The sequence below is a fragment of the Asterias rubens genome, chromosome 12, assembly GCF_902459465.1.
Source record: "Asterias rubens chromosome 12, eAstRub1.3, whole genome shotgun sequence".
Classification (NCBI taxonomy): Eukaryota; Metazoa; Echinodermata; class Asteroidea; order Forcipulatida; family Asteriidae; genus Asterias; species Asterias rubens.
In genome coordinates, this window is record NC_047073.1 from 7,053,002 (window position 1) to 7,070,842 (window position 17,841).

The 17,841-nt window shown below is 37.8% G+C and overlaps 1 protein-coding gene across 3 annotated transcripts; it reads left to right on the forward strand.

Annotated features, from left to right (window-relative positions):
- Nucleotides 1–14,575: 14,575 nt before the first annotated feature.
- LOC117297948 (tetracycline resistance protein, class H-like) lies at nucleotides 14,576–17,702 on the forward strand. Of its 3 annotated transcripts, XR_004519928.1 has the most exons (5): nucleotides 14,576–15,291; nucleotides 15,617–15,760; nucleotides 16,428–16,528; nucleotides 16,719–16,884; nucleotides 17,004–17,702. XR_004519928.1 is itself a non-coding variant. In XM_033781138.1 (4 exons), exons 1-4 carry the CDS (start codon nucleotides 15,156–15,158, stop codon nucleotides 17,183–17,185), a joined length of 510 nt encoding a protein of 169 aa, XP_033637029.1. In that variant the 5' UTR covers nucleotides 14,576–15,155; the 3' UTR covers nucleotides 17,186–17,702. The 3 variants fall into 3 exon arrangements, 2 of the variants coding, with proteins under 2 accessions (XP_033637029.1, XP_033637030.1); XM_033781138.1 differs by lacking the exon at nucleotides 16,428–16,528 and having other exon boundaries at nucleotides 16,837–16,884; XM_033781139.1 differs by lacking the exons at nucleotides 16,719–16,884; nucleotides 17,004–17,702 and having other exon boundaries at nucleotides 16,288–16,703.
- Nucleotides 17,703–17,841: the final 139 nt, after the last annotated feature.

Sequence of the window (17,841 nt, forward strand, 5' to 3'; positions counted from 1 at the left end):
CAGATCTCGCTTAGATTCAACCAGAAGCTTGAGAACACCGTTATTTCTTAGTACAGAATTGATCTCAGCTCAATCTGAGCAATTTAAAAAATTGATCATCTCAGATCCTGCCGAGATTTAACCAGTAGCTGCAGAACACCTATGTTTATTAGCATCAAATTAATCTCAGCTCAATCTGAGCAATTTTAAAAAAATGATCATCTCAGATCCTACTGATATTCAACCAGTAGTTTCAAAACACCGTTGTTTCTTAGTACAGAATTGATCTCAGCTCAATCAGAACTGTTTAAAAAATAGATCTAGTCAGTTCCTGCCGAGATTCAACCAGTAGCTTCAGAACACCCATGTTTCTTAGCACAAAATTAATCTCAGCTCAATCTGAGCAATTTAAAATGATCATCTCAGATCCTGCTGAGATTCAACCCAGTAGCTTCAGAACACCCATGTTTCTTAGCACAAAATTAATCTCAGCTCAATCTGAGCAATTTAAAAAATTGATCATCTCAGATCCTGCTGAGATTCAACCAGTAGCTTTTAGAACACCCATGTTTCTTAGCACAAAATTAATCTCAGCTCAATTTAAAAAAATGATCATCTCAGATCCTGCTGAGATTCAACCAGTAGCTTCAGAACACCCATGTTTCTTAGCACAAAATTAATCTCAATCGAGCATTTAAAAAAATTTATCTCAGATCCTGCCAGATTCAACCAGTAGCTTCAGAACACTCAATGTTTCTTAGCACAAATTAATCTCAGCTCAATCTGAGCAATTTAAAAAATTGATCATCTCAGATCCTGCTGAGATTCAACCAGTAGCTTCAGAACACCCATGTTTCTGAGCACAAAATTAATCTCAGCTCAATCTGAGCAGGTTTTAAAAATCATCAACTCAGATCTCGTTTAGATTCAACCAGTAGCTTGAGAACACCGTTGTTTCTAAGCACAAAATAATCTCAGCTCAATCTGAGCAATTTAAAAAATTGATCATGTCAGATCATGCCGAGATTCAACCATTTAGCTTAAAAACACCCACATTTCTTTGTACAGAATTAATCTTAGCTGAATCTCAGCATATTTGAAAAATTGATCATGTCAGTTCTTGCCGAGATTCAACCAGTAGCTTCAGAACATCAATGTTTGTTAGTACAGAATTAATCTCAGCTCAATCTGAGCAGATTTAAAAAACATCAACTCAGATCTCGCTTAGATTCAACCAGTAGCTTGAGAACACCGTTATTTCTTAGTACAGAATTAATCTCAGCTCAATCTGAGCAATTTAACAAAATGATCATGTCAGTTCCTGCCGGGATTCAACACGTAGCTTCAGAACACCCATGTTCTGCACAAAATTAATCTCAGCTCAATCTGAGCAATTTAAAAAATTGATCATCTTAGATCCTGCTGAGATTCAACCAGTAGCTTCAGAACACCCATGTTTCTTAGCACAAAATTAATCTCAGCTCAATCTGAGCAATTTAAAAAATTGATCATCTCAGATCCTGCTGAGATTCAACCAGTAGCTTTTAGAACACCCATGTTTCTTAGCACAAAATTAATCTCAGCTCAATTTAAAAAAATGATCATCTCAGATCCTGCTGAGATTCAACCAGTAGCTTCAGAACACACATGTTTCTTAGCACAAAATTAATCTCAGCTCAATCTGAGCAATTTAAAAAATTGATCATCTCAGATCCTACTGAGATTCAACCAGTAGCTTCAGAACACCCATGTTTCTTAGCACAAAATTAATCTCAGCTCAATCTGAGCAATTTAAAAAAATGATCATGTCAGATCATGCCGAGATTCAACCAGTAGCTTCAGAACACCCATGTTTCCTGAGCACAAAAATTAATCTCAGCTCAATCTGACCAATTTAACTAAGTGATAATGTCAGTTCCTGCCGGGATTCAACACGTAGCTTCAGAACACCAATATTTCTTAGTACAGAATTAATCTCAGCTCAATCTGAGCAATTTAAAAAATTGATCATCTCAGATCCTACCGATATTCAACCAGTAGCTTCTGAACACCCATGTTCTGCACAAAATTAATCTCAGCTCAATCTGAGCAATTTAAAAAATTGATCATCTCAGATCCTGCTGAGATTCAACCAGTAGCTTCAGAACACCCATGTTGCTTAGCACAAAATTAATTTCAGCTCAATCTGAGCAATTTAAAAAAATGATCATGTCAGATCCTGCCGAGATTCAACCTGTAGCTTCAGAACACCCATGTTCTCTGCACAAAATTCATCTCAGCTCAATCTGAGCAATTTAAAAAATAGATCATCTCAGATCCTGCAGAGATTCAACCAGTAGCTTGAGGACACAGTTGTTTCTTAGCACAAAATAATTTTAGCTCAATCTGAGCAATTTAAAAAATTATCATCTCAGATCCTGCCGAGATTCAACCAGTAGCTTCAGAACACTCAATGTTTCTGAGCACAAAATTAATCTCAGCTCAATCTGAGCAATTTAACAAAATGATCATGTCAGTTCCTGCCGGGATTCAACACGTAGCTTCAGAACACCAATATTTCTTAGTACAGAATTAATCTCAGCTCAATCTGAGCAGATTTTAAAAATCATCAACTCAGATCTCGTTTAGATTCAACCAGTAGCTTGAGAACACCGTTGTTTCTTAGCACAAAATAATCTCAGCTCAATCTGAGCAATTTAAAAAATTGATCATGTAAGATCATGCCGAGATTCAACCATTAGCTTAAAAACACCCACATTTCTTTGTACAGAATTAATCTTAGCTGAATCTCAGCATATTTGAAAAATTGATCATGTCAGTTCTTGCCGAGATTCAACCAGTAGCTTCAGAACACCCATGTTTCCTGAGCACAAAAATTAATCTCAGCTCAATCTGACCAATTTAACTAAGTGATAATGTCAGTTCCTGCCGGGATTCAACACGTAGCTTCAGAACACCAATATTTCTTAGTACAGAATTAATCTCAGCTCAATCTGAGCAATTTAAAAAATTGATCATCTCAGATCCTACCGATATTCAACCAGTAGCTTCTGAACACCCATGTTCTGCACAAAATTAATCTCAGCTCAATCTGAGCAATTTAAAAAATTGATCATCTCAGATCCTGCTGAGATTCAACCAGTAGCTTCAGAACACCCATGTTTCTTAGCACAAAATTAATCTCAGCTCAATCTGAGCAATTTAAAAAAATGATCATGTCAGATCCTGCCGAGATTCAACCTGTAGCTTCAGAACACCCATGTTCTCTGCACAAAATTAATCTCAGCTCAATCTGAGCAATTTAAAAAATAGATCATCTCAGATCCTGCAGAGATTCAACCAGTAGCTTGAGAACACCGTTGTTCTTAGCACAAAATTAATCTCAGCTCAATCTGAGCAATTTAAAAAATTGATCATCTCAGATCCTGCCGAGATTCAACCAGTAGCTTCAGAACACTCAATGTTTCTGAGCACAAAATTAATCTCAGCTCAATCTGAGCAATTTAACAAAATGATCATGTCAGATCCTGCCGGGATTCAACACGTAGCTTCAGAACACCAATATTTCTTAGTACAGAATTAATCTCAGCTCAATCTGAGCAGGTTTTAAAAATCATCAACTCAGATCTCGTTTAGATTCAACCAGTAGCTTGAGAACACCGTTGTTTCTAAGCACAAAATAATCTCAGCTGAATCTGAGCAATTTAAAAAATTGATCATGTCAGATCATGCCGAGATTCAACCATTAGCTTAAAAACACCCACATTTCTTTGTACAGAATTAATCTTAGCTGAATCTCAGCATATTTGAAAAATTGATCATGTCAGTTCTTGCCGAGATTCAACCAGTAGCTTCAGAACATCAATGTTTGTTAGTACAGAATTAATCTCAGCTCAATCTGAGCAGATTTAAAAAACATCAACTCAGATCTCGCTTAGATTCAACCAGTAGCTTGAGAACACCGTTATTTCTTAGTACAGAATTGATCTCAGCTCAATCTGAGCAATTTAAAAAATTGATCATCTCAGATCCTGCCGAGATTCAACCAGTAGCTTCAGATCACCCATGTTTCTTAGCACAAACTTAATCTCAGCTCAATCTGAGCAATTTAAAAAAATTGATCATCTCAGATCCTACCGAGACTGAGCAGATTTAAAAAAACACCAACTCAGATCTCGCTTAGATTCAACCAGTAGCTTAAGAACACCGTTATTTCTTAGTACAGAATTGATCTCAGCTCAATCTGAGCAATTTAAAAAATTGATCATCTCAGATCCTGCCGAGATTCCACCAGTAGCTTCAGAACACCCATGTTTCTTAGCAAAAAATTAATCTCAGCTCAATCTGAGCAATTTAAAAAATTGATCATCTCAGATCCTGCCGAGATTCAACCAGTAGCTTCAAAACACCCACGTTTCTTTGTACAGAATTAATCTTAGCTGAATCTGAGCATATTTGAAAAATTGATCATGTCAGTTCTTGCCGAGATTCAACCAGTAGCTTCAGAACACCGTTGTTTCTTAGTACAGAATTGATCTCAGCTCTAGAGCAATTAAAAAAATTGATCTAGTCAGTTCCTGACGAGATTTAACCAGTAGCTTCAGAACACCCATGTTTCTTAGCACAAAATTAGTCTCAGCTCAATCTGAGCAACTTAAAATATCTGAGCAATAAAAAATAGAGCATCTCAGATCCTGCCGAGATTCAACCAGTAGCTTCAAAACACCCACGTTTCTTTGTACAGAATTAATCTTAGCTGAATCTGAGCATATTTGAAAAATTGATCATGTCAGTTCTTGCCGAGATTCAACCAGTAGCTTCAGAACATCAATGTTTGTTAGTACAGAATTAATCTCAGCTCAATCTGAGCAGATTTAAAAAACATCAACTCAGATCTCGATTAGATTCAACCAGTAGCTTGAGAACACCGTTATTTCTTAGTACAGAATTGATCTCAGCTCAATCTGAGCAATTTAAAAAATTGATCATGTCAGTTCTTGCCGAGATTCAACCAGTAGCTTCAGAACATCAATGTTTGTTAGTACAGAATTAATCTCAGTTTAATCTGAGCAGATTTAAAAAACATCAACTCAGATCTCGATTAGATTCAACCAGTAGCTTGAGAACACCGTTATTTCTTAGTACAGAATTGATCTCAGCTCAATCTGAGCTATTTAAAAAATTGATCATCTCAGATCCAGCCGAGATTCAACCAGTAGCTTCAGAACACCCATGTTTCTTAAGCACAAACTTAATCTCAGCTAAATGTGAGCAATTTGATCATCTCAGATCCTATCGAGATTCAACCAGTAGCTTCAGAACACCCATGTTCTGCACAAAATTCATCTCAGCTCAATCTGAGCAATTTAAATAGTTGACCACTTTAGATCCTGCCGAGATTCTTCAGAAAACCAACGTTTCTTAGTACAGAATTAATCTCAGCTCAATCTGAGCAGATTTAAAAAATCATCAACTCATATCTCGTTATGATTCAACCAGTAGCTTCAGAACACCAATGTTTCATAGGACAGAATTATTCTCAGCTCAATCTGAGCAGATTTGAAACATCATCAACTCAGATCTCGTTATGATTCAACCAGTAGCTTCAGAACACCAATATTTCCTGATACAGAATTAATCTCAGCTCAATCTGAGCAATTTAAAAAAATGATCATCTCAGATCCTACAGATGTTCAACCAGTAGCTTCAGAACACCCTTATTCTGCACAAAATTAATCTCAGCTCAATCTGAGCAATTTAAATAACTGATCATCTCAGATCCTGCCGAGAATCACCCAGTAGCTTCAGAACACCTGGGTCGACCCGGTTTGCGGCGTTTTTTTTTTCTTCAGGACTACGGCGGGCAATTATCTGCACACGTTTGTCCTGGGAAAAAAACCCGCCACACACCGGGGTCGACCCAGGGAAGCTAAACGAACGCACACTGTTTCTGTCGATATGAGGTTCTGAAAGTCATGGGTTAGTTCAAGAGTAAAAGCCCAGTTTTCTTTCTTCGCCCAAAATATTTCCCGCCAAGGTTGATTAAACGGTATGTGCATTGATTTTCTTGCCGGTAAATTACAGAGCTGATTGATTGATTGTGGTATATTTAGGTACAGATTTGAAGCCTAAAATAGTTGTATTTTGATAATGCGTTTAATTTGGTTGCACATAATTGGGGATTGTTTTCGGGTTATATGCATATTGTCGTTGTTTGATATAACACAGGGTATAGCATATTATATAACACCCAAGCATATCCTTGCCATTTGATTGGAGGATTGTCCGTCACGTGATAACAAATAAAAGTACCATTGCACGCTGAGTCACTCACCGTGCTTTTTCGTTCCATCCGAAAAGTACCATTGCACGCTGCCAGCGTGCAATGGTACTTTTCGGATGGAACGAAAAAGCTGAGTAAAAACATCACTGCCTGCGCGTGTCTTTGTAACGCAGCAGTGTTACTGCAAGGAATAATATTAGTAAAATTACTAATACTAGCATCTGGATTCTACAATTAAAAATTGTAGGCCTACGCTTTGTTTGTTTTGAAAGTTGTATCTTTCAATCAAAATGACAAAGATCTACTTGGATGTTATATAAAACAAATAATGAATGTTTTTCATTCGTGCAATGGTGCGAAATGTTCATTCGTTGAAAGCTGGAATGTTCCATTCAACTCGGCTCCGCCTCGTTGAATAGAACATTCCATCTTTCAACTCATGAACATATTCGCACCATTGCACTCATAAACATTCATTATGTGTATACCATCTTTCAACTCATGAACATATTCGCACCATTGCACTCATAAACATTCATTATGTGTATAATATTATATGATTCAGTCAGTTGCTAATTGTCTTTATGTGGTGATTATAGCCCAGGGTTTATATGTCAAAGTTGGTTTAATAGATTCACTTCAGGCACATGGGTCAATGTAAACATTGCTTTTATTCAGTCCTTTATTTGCATAATTATTGGGGTAATTCTGGTTAGGTCCAATTTATTGGTACAATCGCTGAGTATTTCTTGTGACATAAACTATTTTTGTTTCTATTTTCATTGTAGTTATAGGCAGTGGACACTATTGGTAATTACTCAAAATAATTATTAGCGTAAAACCTTTCTTGGTGACGAGTAATGGGGAGAGGTTGATAGTATAAAACATTGTGAGAAACGGTTCCCTCTGAAGTGCCATAGATTTTGGGAAAGAAGTAATTTTCCGCGAATTTGATTTTGAGACCTCAGATTTAGAACTTGAGGTCTCGAAATCAACCATCTAATAAACGCACAACTTCGTGTGACAAGGGTGTTTTTTCGTTCATTATTATCTCGCAAGTTCGATGAGCAATTGAGCTCAAATTTTCTCAGGTTTGTTATTTTATGCATATGTTGAGATACACCAACTGTGAAGGCTAGTCTTTGACAACTACCAATCGTGTCCACTGCCTTTAATCTGTGCTAGTCACAATGTCAACTAAGAAGAAGAAATTATTAAAGAAACCGATTGAACTGAACTGAAAAAAAATGAAGCACAGCCGCAAATTATTCGTTTTTGGCATATTCAACCATCATCATTTCGAAAATGTCAAATGTAAATAAAACATTGACATTCAGTTCAATGATTTGAACGGGGGAACATCGATTCTGAAGTCGAGAGATATACCGCTAGACCAAATCGCTCCAAAGAAAAACCTAGGAAAAATTCCACTTATAAATATCTGCATCTGTCTCTTTGTACAGAACGTGCGGTACCGCTGCTCTGCACCGTTGCCTTCGTGTAAAGTTGAATCATTGGAGACAAGAAATGTGAATGTACACGGTTTCATTTACCGTTTGTGGTGTTTTACTGAAACATCATGGCATATTATTATTGTGACTTTCCGGTCACTAGCGGTGGATCAAAATTTGGGTATAGGCACACGAGGGAGGTTGGCATTCAATTGTGTTAATCGTTAAGGTGTACAGTAGCGTCCAAAAATGTTATCGCGTCTCAAAAAATAGTTTTTCCTCTATTATATCCATAAGACATACGACGCCATACTTTAGCGAAGAACCAAGTGCGCACGCGCAAATTCACAAACGCCAGGTCGCCCATTGTTTGTGTAAGGTACGTGGGTGATTACGAGGTGTCGTTAAACGATGCGGTACCACAGGTTCGACTTTTGAAGTCCCTTCGTTCAAGCCCCTTCTCTTCCTTACTCCATGGTTCACACAGCCGAACGGAAGCTAGCACAGTATTGGGCCCGAAATTGCCAGCCGCGTATTTGTCCGGAAAAACCAGCCGCGTATTCGGGAAATAAAACACATGCAGTACAGTGAGGTGACAAGGTTTCGCATTTTGCTCGATTCAAAACTGGAGGCCGTTATTTTAATCGAACGAATTTTGCAATACAAGCAATAAAACACAATTTTTTAATGGATAATATATTTATTTATTAACTATATATTATTTTTAAGCAAAACATTATATTGAAGTAATTAAAAAACATATACAAAAATGGGCCGCAAAATACCGAGCCAAATCCGAGTCAGTTTGTTTGCATCACTATGTAGTAAAATGCACTGTTTTGTAAAAATCATATAATGAAAAGAATTTGTACCCTTCGTTAAAAGAACTTGTACCCTTCGTTATGATAACAAAGTTATATTTTAGACGAAAATCTTGAAGACTGGTACCATATGCACTTAAAATAACGAAAGAATTTGTACCTTTCGTTAAGATGTAAAATAAATTTTTAATACCAGAATCTTAAAGACGGATAACATAGGCACATCAAATAACGAAGCGTGAAGAATTGGTCCACTAATTAGTTGTTAATTAACCACAGTAATATATGCTATTTTCAGTAAAATGTTGAGAGGTCCCTCGTGCGTGTGAGCAAATCCTCGTGCCTGTGAGCAAACCCTCGTGTGTGTGAGCAAAACCCTCGTGCGTGTGAGCAAACCCTCGTACGTGTGAGCAAATCCTCGTGCGTGTGAGCAAAACCCTCGTGCTCGTGCGTGTGAGCAAATCCTCGTGCGTGTGAGCAAACCCTCATGCGTGTGAGCAAAACCCTCGTGTGTGTGAGCAAAACCCTCGTGCGTGTGAGCAAAACCATCGTGTGTGTGAGCAAATCCTCGTGCCTGTGAACAAACCCTCGTGTGTGTGAGCAAATCCTCGTGCGTGTGAGCAAAACCCTCGTGCCTGTGAGCAAAACCCTCGTGTGTGTGAGCAAAACCCTCGTGTGTGTGAGCAAATCTATTATTTGCGAACCTCTAAGAAGCCGTCTCTTGGTGGCGCTCTCCACCAAAACAAGTCTGTTTTTCACCAGGCTGAAGTGAGCACCAAATTTGGGCCCAACACCAAATTTGGTGCTGGCAAAAAAATTTGGTGCTAGCACCAAATTTCTATATAACTGTCAACGACCGTCATTACCCGTCGAAGACAGTGTGGAAGGATTGTACACGCGTAAGGTATAGGTAGATACAAAGCTAAGAGTTCCATCTAAATTGGAAAGTATTATTAGTTTTTTTTTCTCACAAATCTGTTCCACATATCCCTGGCTATATCAGATTAGCGCCCCAGTGTTTTAAGTCTGATAATTAGCTCAGCCCAATTAATTTAATCAAGGAACAATTTACGAATTGTTCTACTTTATACGCTGTACATTATATATGCTATACACAAAGAACAAGCGTAAGGTATGGGCAATTACAAAGCCAAGAGTTCCATTTTAATTGGAAAATATTATTCATTGTTATTTCATAAATCTGTTCCTCGTACCCATGGCTAAATGCGATTAGCACCCCGACGTGTTATCTTGCCTAATTAGCTCAGCCCGAACCTTACGCTTGTTCTTTGTATAGCATATAAACAGCAGTAAAGTACAAAAACTAGTAAGTTCTTCCCTTATTAAATTAATTGGGCTGAGCTAATTAGCAGACTTAACAAGTTGGGGCGCTAGTCTGATTAACAATATTAACAATATTTTCCAATTAAGATGGAACTCTTGGCTTTGTAATTGCCCATATCTTACGCTTGTTCTTTGTGTACAGCATATATAATGTACAGCGTATAAAGTACAAAAACTCGTAAATTCTCAAGGTTTATTGATTTTACTTTGAAAACATTTCAAATTGAAATTGGTACTATTCGATACTTGCGCGCTTTTTCGTATATAGAATGTGCTTTACACGGGCTATATTATGTAAATGTTTAATTAGTTGGGCTGAGCTAATTGGCCAATCTATTCATTAGGGGCGCCTAAGTATGATGGTTTGGGATCTAGGGAAGACATCTGTGAAGAAAAATCTGAAGATTTATCGATTTTACTTTGAAAACATTTCAAATTAAAATTGGTACTATTCGATACGTGTGCTTTTTTCGTATATTATAGAATGTGCGTTATACGGGCTATATTATGCAAATGTTTAATTAGTTGGGCTGAGCTAATTAGCCAAAGTATTCATTAGGGGCGCCTAGGTATGATGGTTTGGGATCTAAGGAAGATATCTGTGAAAAAAAAATCTTAAGATTTATTGATTTTAACATGTAACATACCGTAGTACCTCTTACTGCCTGTAACGGTTGTTATCGCGCCGCCGTTGCTTCGTCATGACGGTGTATTGACAGGTTTTTTGAAATTTGGTGCCAGCACCAAATTTCTCGCCAGCACCAAATTTGGTGCTAGCACTAAATTTAGTGCTCAGTCAAAATCGGGGAGCCATCAGTTCGCGCGAGAGCAGTGTGTTCGCGCGAGAGCAGTGTTGTCGGGGGAGCACTATCTCAGCGCGTGGGGCCGATTTAACGACTTGTCCACAAGTCTAAGTTCAGCCTGGTTGGCCCCACTTACGTATGTACGTACATGTACAGTCCCTCGTTCTTCCGTTGAGTCGCAAAGCACACACTGGTCCGATGGCATTATTGTCGTAGTTTTTTATATTAATAATACACATCTGACATGGCTAAATAAAGCAAAGAGATACACCCATTCGTGGGTGAAACTGTCTTCCGCCACAGAAGCATGACCGTCCACCACAAACAATGTCAATGTTTACAAACTTATTGTTTACAAACAAACTTTGTAGAACACGTTACGTGACGACCGTATATAACTGGAGGTGCAAAATATTTCCCACAATCCTTTGCGGGACGTCGGATTTTTGCGATCTTCATGGGGCGAAACCAGCGCATGCGCAGTTTCTGGTTGGCAAGTTATTAATGTAGTACAGTACAAACAAGTCGCTATAGAATCGTTCATTTCGTGAAGAATTTCAGATTCAGTAGTCAGCGATGACAGTTTTGAGTGCTTGGGTTGTGATTAAAACAACTGGATATGTGGTTCTGCGCAACTGTGTGTATGCATGGCAGGGTAGCTTCTCTGTCACGTTGACCTTGTTGACGTTCTTTATTAAACTTTTAACTTAGGCAAGCGGGCATTTTAAATTTGTATTTTCATTTAAATTGTTTTTAATTTCAAACTAGGCATAGGGCCTATCTCTGTTATTTTGGGGAACAGCGTGAAAAATACGTAGGGATCTACACATATTTATACCGGACCACTGTTACTTAGTACGTTGTTATTTTTGTTATATTTTATTCGAGAGCCATTGCGGTTTTTATTATGAAATATAATTTCAGTTGAATTGCAAATTGATAGCGGTCCAAATGTAGATCAGGGGAATGGTAATTTGTTCAGTTCACAATCACATATTTTGGTAATTCAATTCAGTAACATTTATTTCAATGCTGTCATTCATAAAAATAAAAATTAAAACGTTTCCTCAAGCAAACTCGCCCCACCGGCCAAACTATACATACTGTGGACAATCACTCCATATCCGGATGTACTCCTAGAACTATTGCTGTTTCGTCTGCTATCGTCTCCCATATTGCGGTTTCGTCTGCTATCCTCTCCTGGAGATGATAGCAGATGAAACCGAAATAGTTCTAGGAGTAATCCGGATGATGGTAATCTAGCTGACTTGCCCACGAAAATGTCATCCTCGGGCAAGGTCACCCCAATAAATAATATATAAACAGATCATCTCCCAACGCCTGCCTATTCACAATTATTTATTTTCAATTTCATCTATGAATGAAAATAATGTGTGTAAGCAAAATAACGCTTTTCATCCATGAACCCTTTAGTATTAAGCCATTTGACTCACACCACTTCCCAGTCATGATCTTTCCGAGTAAAAAAAACAAACGCTTTAAGTTTGCTTCAGTGACCATGGCGACTTGAGAAATAATTTACAGTTAATCCAAGCCAGGGGGCGACTTTGCCGGGGGTCGACAATGCTAGGGGCGAGCTTGCCAGGGGCGCCTTTGTTGAAGGTACATTTTTCGGGGCGGTCTTGTTTCCTAGGTTGAGAGTTGTCAATAGATATAGATTTGGGCACGTAACCTATAGGCTACCAAATTAATAACAAGTCCTGCTTTTTCTTTTTAATCAGCCTTGGAGAAGCGTGTAGTCTATATTGCGGCAATACTGTTCAAGTTGGAGGCAGCAAATCGGCTGGAGTATACGACCCAGGCCTGCACTGAGAAAGCATTATGGAACCAAGATTTTCTCAAAGAAACGGGGCTCGAACCATGTACTGTCAAAGATCTTTATTTTGTTAGGATTCGAGTACTTTTTCAAAATTATTTTTGTGACATTGTTCTACTCATTTCTCAAAAACTACAGCACCTCAGTAAGTAATATTTTAAGGGAGGCTTTCTACTATCATTATCTTCAAACTGTGGAAGTGTAATGTAAATTTGTGGACATTGTGTTAGAAAAGAGTACATAGACCCTTTAAACCACGTTATGACAGGTGTGGACAGATCAGGTCAGTAAAATCTAACGTGGATGTCACTTTAAAAGCCACTCTAGAAAGTCTTGATCTGTACACACTTCGACAAATTAACCCAGACGCTTGTATATTTTCTCTCCTTCCAAAAGAAGATGATAAGGAAACAATCACCTTCAGAAAACGAAAATAGCATGAAAATTAGGCGGGAACAACAATAAAGAAGGTCCAACAATGAGATCAAGCTGTGTGCACAAAAATATTAATTTCATTTTTTGAAACAGTTCAAATCAATGTACAGTTTTTAAGCAAAATATAGGACAATAATATGTTTTAAATACATTTGTTCCTCAGAGAGGTTAAAGGCATGGACACTATTGGTAGTTACTCAAATTCATTGTTAGCATAAAACTAACTTGGTAACAAGCAATTTCGTATTAAATTTTGATGGCGAAGAACCATTCAATGATCAATGTATCATATGAAAGTTGATAACTTTTCCTACCCCTACCAAATAGCAATGTACCACATTGAGACCACATATCTCGCCTGTCCTGCAGTTGTGCATGGAACTATAAACTAATGATGAACCCACCACTCGGTGACCTACAGTACCCTGGGCACCCTCGCATCTACATCCTGGAAGGGCATGTCCATGCCTGGGATGTAGGTTATCATGTGGTGGGTTCATCAGTTAATATATCCATGCACAGCCGCAGGACAGATGAGATAGGCCCTTTAATTTGTGACCTTAAATTTTGACCAAACTATGGCAATGCATCTTTAAAAACAAATTTATTAGTGTATTACTTGCACATATTTTTTAACAAAGATAATTTATTCCACCTTTAATCTTGAAGTCTAAATATGCATAATTTTAACAAATTATATTTTACATATAAATAATTAATATAATGAATAGGGTAGATGGCCTTAGCTTTCGATCCAATCCGGACCTTCTTCAGAGGCATAAGACAAGTACAAACAAATACATATCCATTTATAGAAAAAGAGAGGGGGAAAGGGATTAAGGAAAGGATCCAGAAAGAAGCGGGAAAATAACAGCCAATCAAAGTTCCTATTTCAGAAACAATATTGGGGGCTATGAACCAATAGGAGTGAAGTGGCGAGGACAAAGGATGTTTAGAATGAAAGGAAGGGTTACTGGACCATAAAAGTGGTAAATGTATTGTTCGACAACAATGGAGGGAGACATGAAAGGGTAGGATTAGAGAGCAAGTTGCATCATGATGCAACTAACAATGGTCAATTAATAAGAATAGCAAGATCAAAGGTATGATGATTTTAAAAATAGGTATGAGGGACCTGTGGAAAAAAAGGGGGGGGGGGGGTTACTTACATCAGATAGTTACAGTGATGAATTTATAAAAACAACTTTAAACTAGGTTAATTTATATTTTATGTACAGAATATATACAACATATAAATAATTTATAATAAATAAATTTGGATAATATAAATAAATAATTTAAAACGAATACAACCGTGTTTGTATCCTGATTTGATTTGGTTTGTGAATGTGCATGCATGATCAATTACTGTAGGGCCTTTAGACATCATAGAAACAAATTGAAATCCACAAATATTTGATTTATTGTGTTGTAGCTGCAGCTGAATATCAAAATCAAACCTGCATCAACCCATAACAGTAATAACCAGTTTATGGAGGGCTTTTCACACCCAACAACTTCTTTCTTTGATTATTGTTTTGTCCTTTAGTTTATAAATTTATTAGTTTTGGCCCTTTTGGCCGCCCATATCTGTGGACATTGTGTTTTTTGTCCTACAAAAGTTACATAGACCCTTTAAATAGATTAATTATTAAAGAAAACATTAAAATAAAAAAACTCAAATTTTCTGCGGTTATACATAACTACGGGAACGCCGAACATACTCATTTGAACCATGGCTTTACCCGCCAAAAGAATCCCAATGCCTGAATTACTGCTGCCTTAGAGAATACTCATTAGCAGCAAACCTAGTGGGGCGGCTTAAATATCTCCGTAACACGCCGTGTGGTTGTGCTATCTCTAGTAACGCACTTTCGGTTTGCATTAAGGTTAAAAACTTAGCAGTGGAAATATCAGTACGAGATCATAATGTACATGTACACCTAGTGCTTGGGAGATGGGTAAATAAAATAAAATGGTTCGCCGGATGTCTTATAAGTTAATAGTATTTCTTGGGGTCAACAAATTGTAAAGAGGGATTCCTTCAGTATAGGACCACAATGGACAACAGCAAATGCCCTTAACAATGGTCTATTGTCATGTTAAATACACCCCTCCACTATTGAATGTTAGCCAAAAAGAAATCGGACCAACTCGCGTAACACTATTGGTCTTCTTGGATAAGGATAGGGTTTACATAATATGATCATTTTCTTGGAGATGGGATCTCTTAAATCGTTTGGTGTTTTATTCATCCCCATGATGGATTCTCTTGAGTGCAGCGCAGCTGAACTGGGGACTGTAATCGGCATGTCAAATAGTATTGGTGTTATCATTGGTAAGTCACTCATAACAATCCTAGGAAGTGTACTGGTGAAAGAGCCAGTGTTAAACTTAAGGTTAGAATTACCCCATTTTGGTGTTATCAATTAAGTGTTTAATTTGAGGAAGAACATTATGTTTTATAAACGCAAACAATACTAGAATATTTGTTTATTTTGAAGTTGTGAATTACTGTACCAGTGCTCGAAATACAAAACACTACCATTGATTTTACGTTGAGTTGTCTTAAAGAACTTGGTTTGTGTTTTTTCCGTGTTGACAATAAAAAGTTTTAATACTTCATTTGACTCGTTTCCTTTCTAAACGTACTATGATTACAGCACCGATCACTGGGAATCTTGCAAAGCGATATGGCAGCCGGGTGTGTGTAATGACTGGAGGGACCTTGCTTTTTGTTGGATACCTTGCCAGTGCGTTCACTTGGAACATCTTCCAGTTAACAATCACATTGGGAATAACAACAGGTGAGTATCAGTTCTTAAACGTCCTAAAAACTGGATCAAGTGGAACATTTACCCGATCCTGGCTCTATTGCTAACTGGTTCAAACTATTGAAAGGCTCGCACTATGACGAATAGGGGGGGGGGGGGGGTACGGCAAGCTACGTTGCTGTTATATGCAATTTTTAATTTGCCGCCATACATCGTCCCTTGCCGTCAATTGTCGCTGGCGAATCCGCTAACGACCACAGACGGCCTGGCACAAGCCGGGTTCTCCCAAATACCAAAATCTAAACTAAAGAAAACTGTTGCCGCAACTCAGTTGGATTGTCTGTCCTCTGCTGTAGTGGCCCTTGCATCCACCAAATTATTTGATCAACACGTCCAGAAGTATTCAAAGTTAAATACAACAGACAGAAATTGAGTATCAAATTACAAGAATGAACCTGGCTTTCGTAATCGGCTGAAGGAAGTTGCTTCCTGGCTTTCCTTGAACGTCCTTGCTGAGAAACCAATGTTACTTCTTCAAATTGTTATTAATTTCATACAAGGCATATCTGCTGCTGCTTGGATGGTATTTCTTGTACCTCATGCAGTATCAAGAGGTATAACTCTCTCTGCAGCAGCTCTGTTATCTACTGGAGGTGGTGTTGGAAACCTTGTTGGCAGACTTATTCATATTCCTCTGCAGGGCTACAATATCAACAGTGCATTTTGGTTCTTTGTGCTTCAGTGTGTTATATAAACTCAGCTGTATTGCACATGGATTCATTTGCCCAAGATAATTATGTGGTAAGTGATATTACTGTCTTTGTGTAAATTTGTAAACAATCCATTACAGTTGTTTTATTCATATATTATACCAATGAAAGCTAAATTTCTATGTGTTTGTATTGCGGACAATAAGATAATTCTAATCTTTCGTGTTGTTTAAATTGGCGTTTGATCAAAAGGACATATTTTTTTGTTTTTTTTATGGCAGGTCCTGATGTTTTTGGCTTGTGTCAACGGTAGCGCCATTGGACTTCTAAACATTCTAATGGCGTTAGTGGTGAAATAAATGTACGACGAAAGTATTCTCGTTGATTCTTATATTTTAGGTAACTGCCTCTACGGGCTCGGAGAAATCAGCGGAAGTATTGCAGCAGGTAAGGTTTACTACCATCGTAAAAATATGTGTGATTAAGTTGCAATGCCATTGGTGTTTTTGTTTTTGTTTTGATTTTTAAGAGAACTTCATTTCTTCTTGCGTATTATCTCTTTGCAGGGTTGTTTTACGACCTCACACGAAGTTACGACCTAGCCTTCGTCGGGCTTGGAATCGTCAACGTTGTAATGATGGTGCTGATGCTGATGGACGGCGTTATCAGCGATGTTGTATCCACCATTGATTACCAATTGCTCATAATGCTTTCTGCCTTCACTAAGGTTTGCTTTGAGAGTTTTTAAGTCACAAATTTGGTTCCCGGTGCTTGAACTTAGTCATTGTTATTGTTGTATTCCACGTCGTTGACTGCAATATTTTGTACACGCCAATAAAAGCCAAAACTTTGTTGTATCACGTGCTTGTTTAAATAGCCTATCCGGAAACCCTACGCCGTAACCTCCTCGAGGACGAAACACTTCTCAAAGAATGTCGTTCAACAAAATCAAACAATAGACCTACGAGATTATTACAAGCGAAAATAGACTTAGTATGTGGTTATTAAACCCTTTTACTATTGTTCTTGTATAGGCCGCTTTCGAAACCACTGCTTCGGCTTTGGATTCGGCCTCAGGCTCCGTTTTCTGGTCTGAATCACGCGCAATTATTTTCAAAACAACCGCAGGCCAAAGCTAGCCTGATGAGCCGAATCAAAAGCAGAAGCCATTGGTTCGAAAAGGGCCAAAGTGTAATTCTTCCAGTATATGTCCCCCTATCTTTCTCTTGGGTACTTTATTTTGTTCCTTCTATGTAGGCCTACTTTTTCTATTTTGTACCAATTAACCCCTTTCTAACGTTTTTTTAAATATTTTTTTTTATATTGGTGTATTTTTATGGAAACAAGAAAGGACAAAGAAATTTCTCATGCAGTGACAAATCAAGTTTTAATGTACAGTGTTGT

Excerpts from the sequence above, each read along its gene's own strand:
- LOC117297948 (XM_033781138.1), top strand. The coding sequence starts at position 15,156 with ATGATCATTTTCTTGGAGATGGGATCTCTTAAATCGTTTGGTGTTTTA. Across the intron at positions 15,761-16,836 it reads CACATTGGGAATAACAACAG|GTAACTGCCTCTACGGGCTC; the intron begins GTGAGTATCAGT and ends CTTATATTTTAG. Across the intron at positions 16,885-17,003 it reads CAGCGGAAGTATTGCAGCAG|GGTTGTTTTACGACCTCACA; the intron begins GTAAGGTTTACT and ends ATCTCTTTGCAG.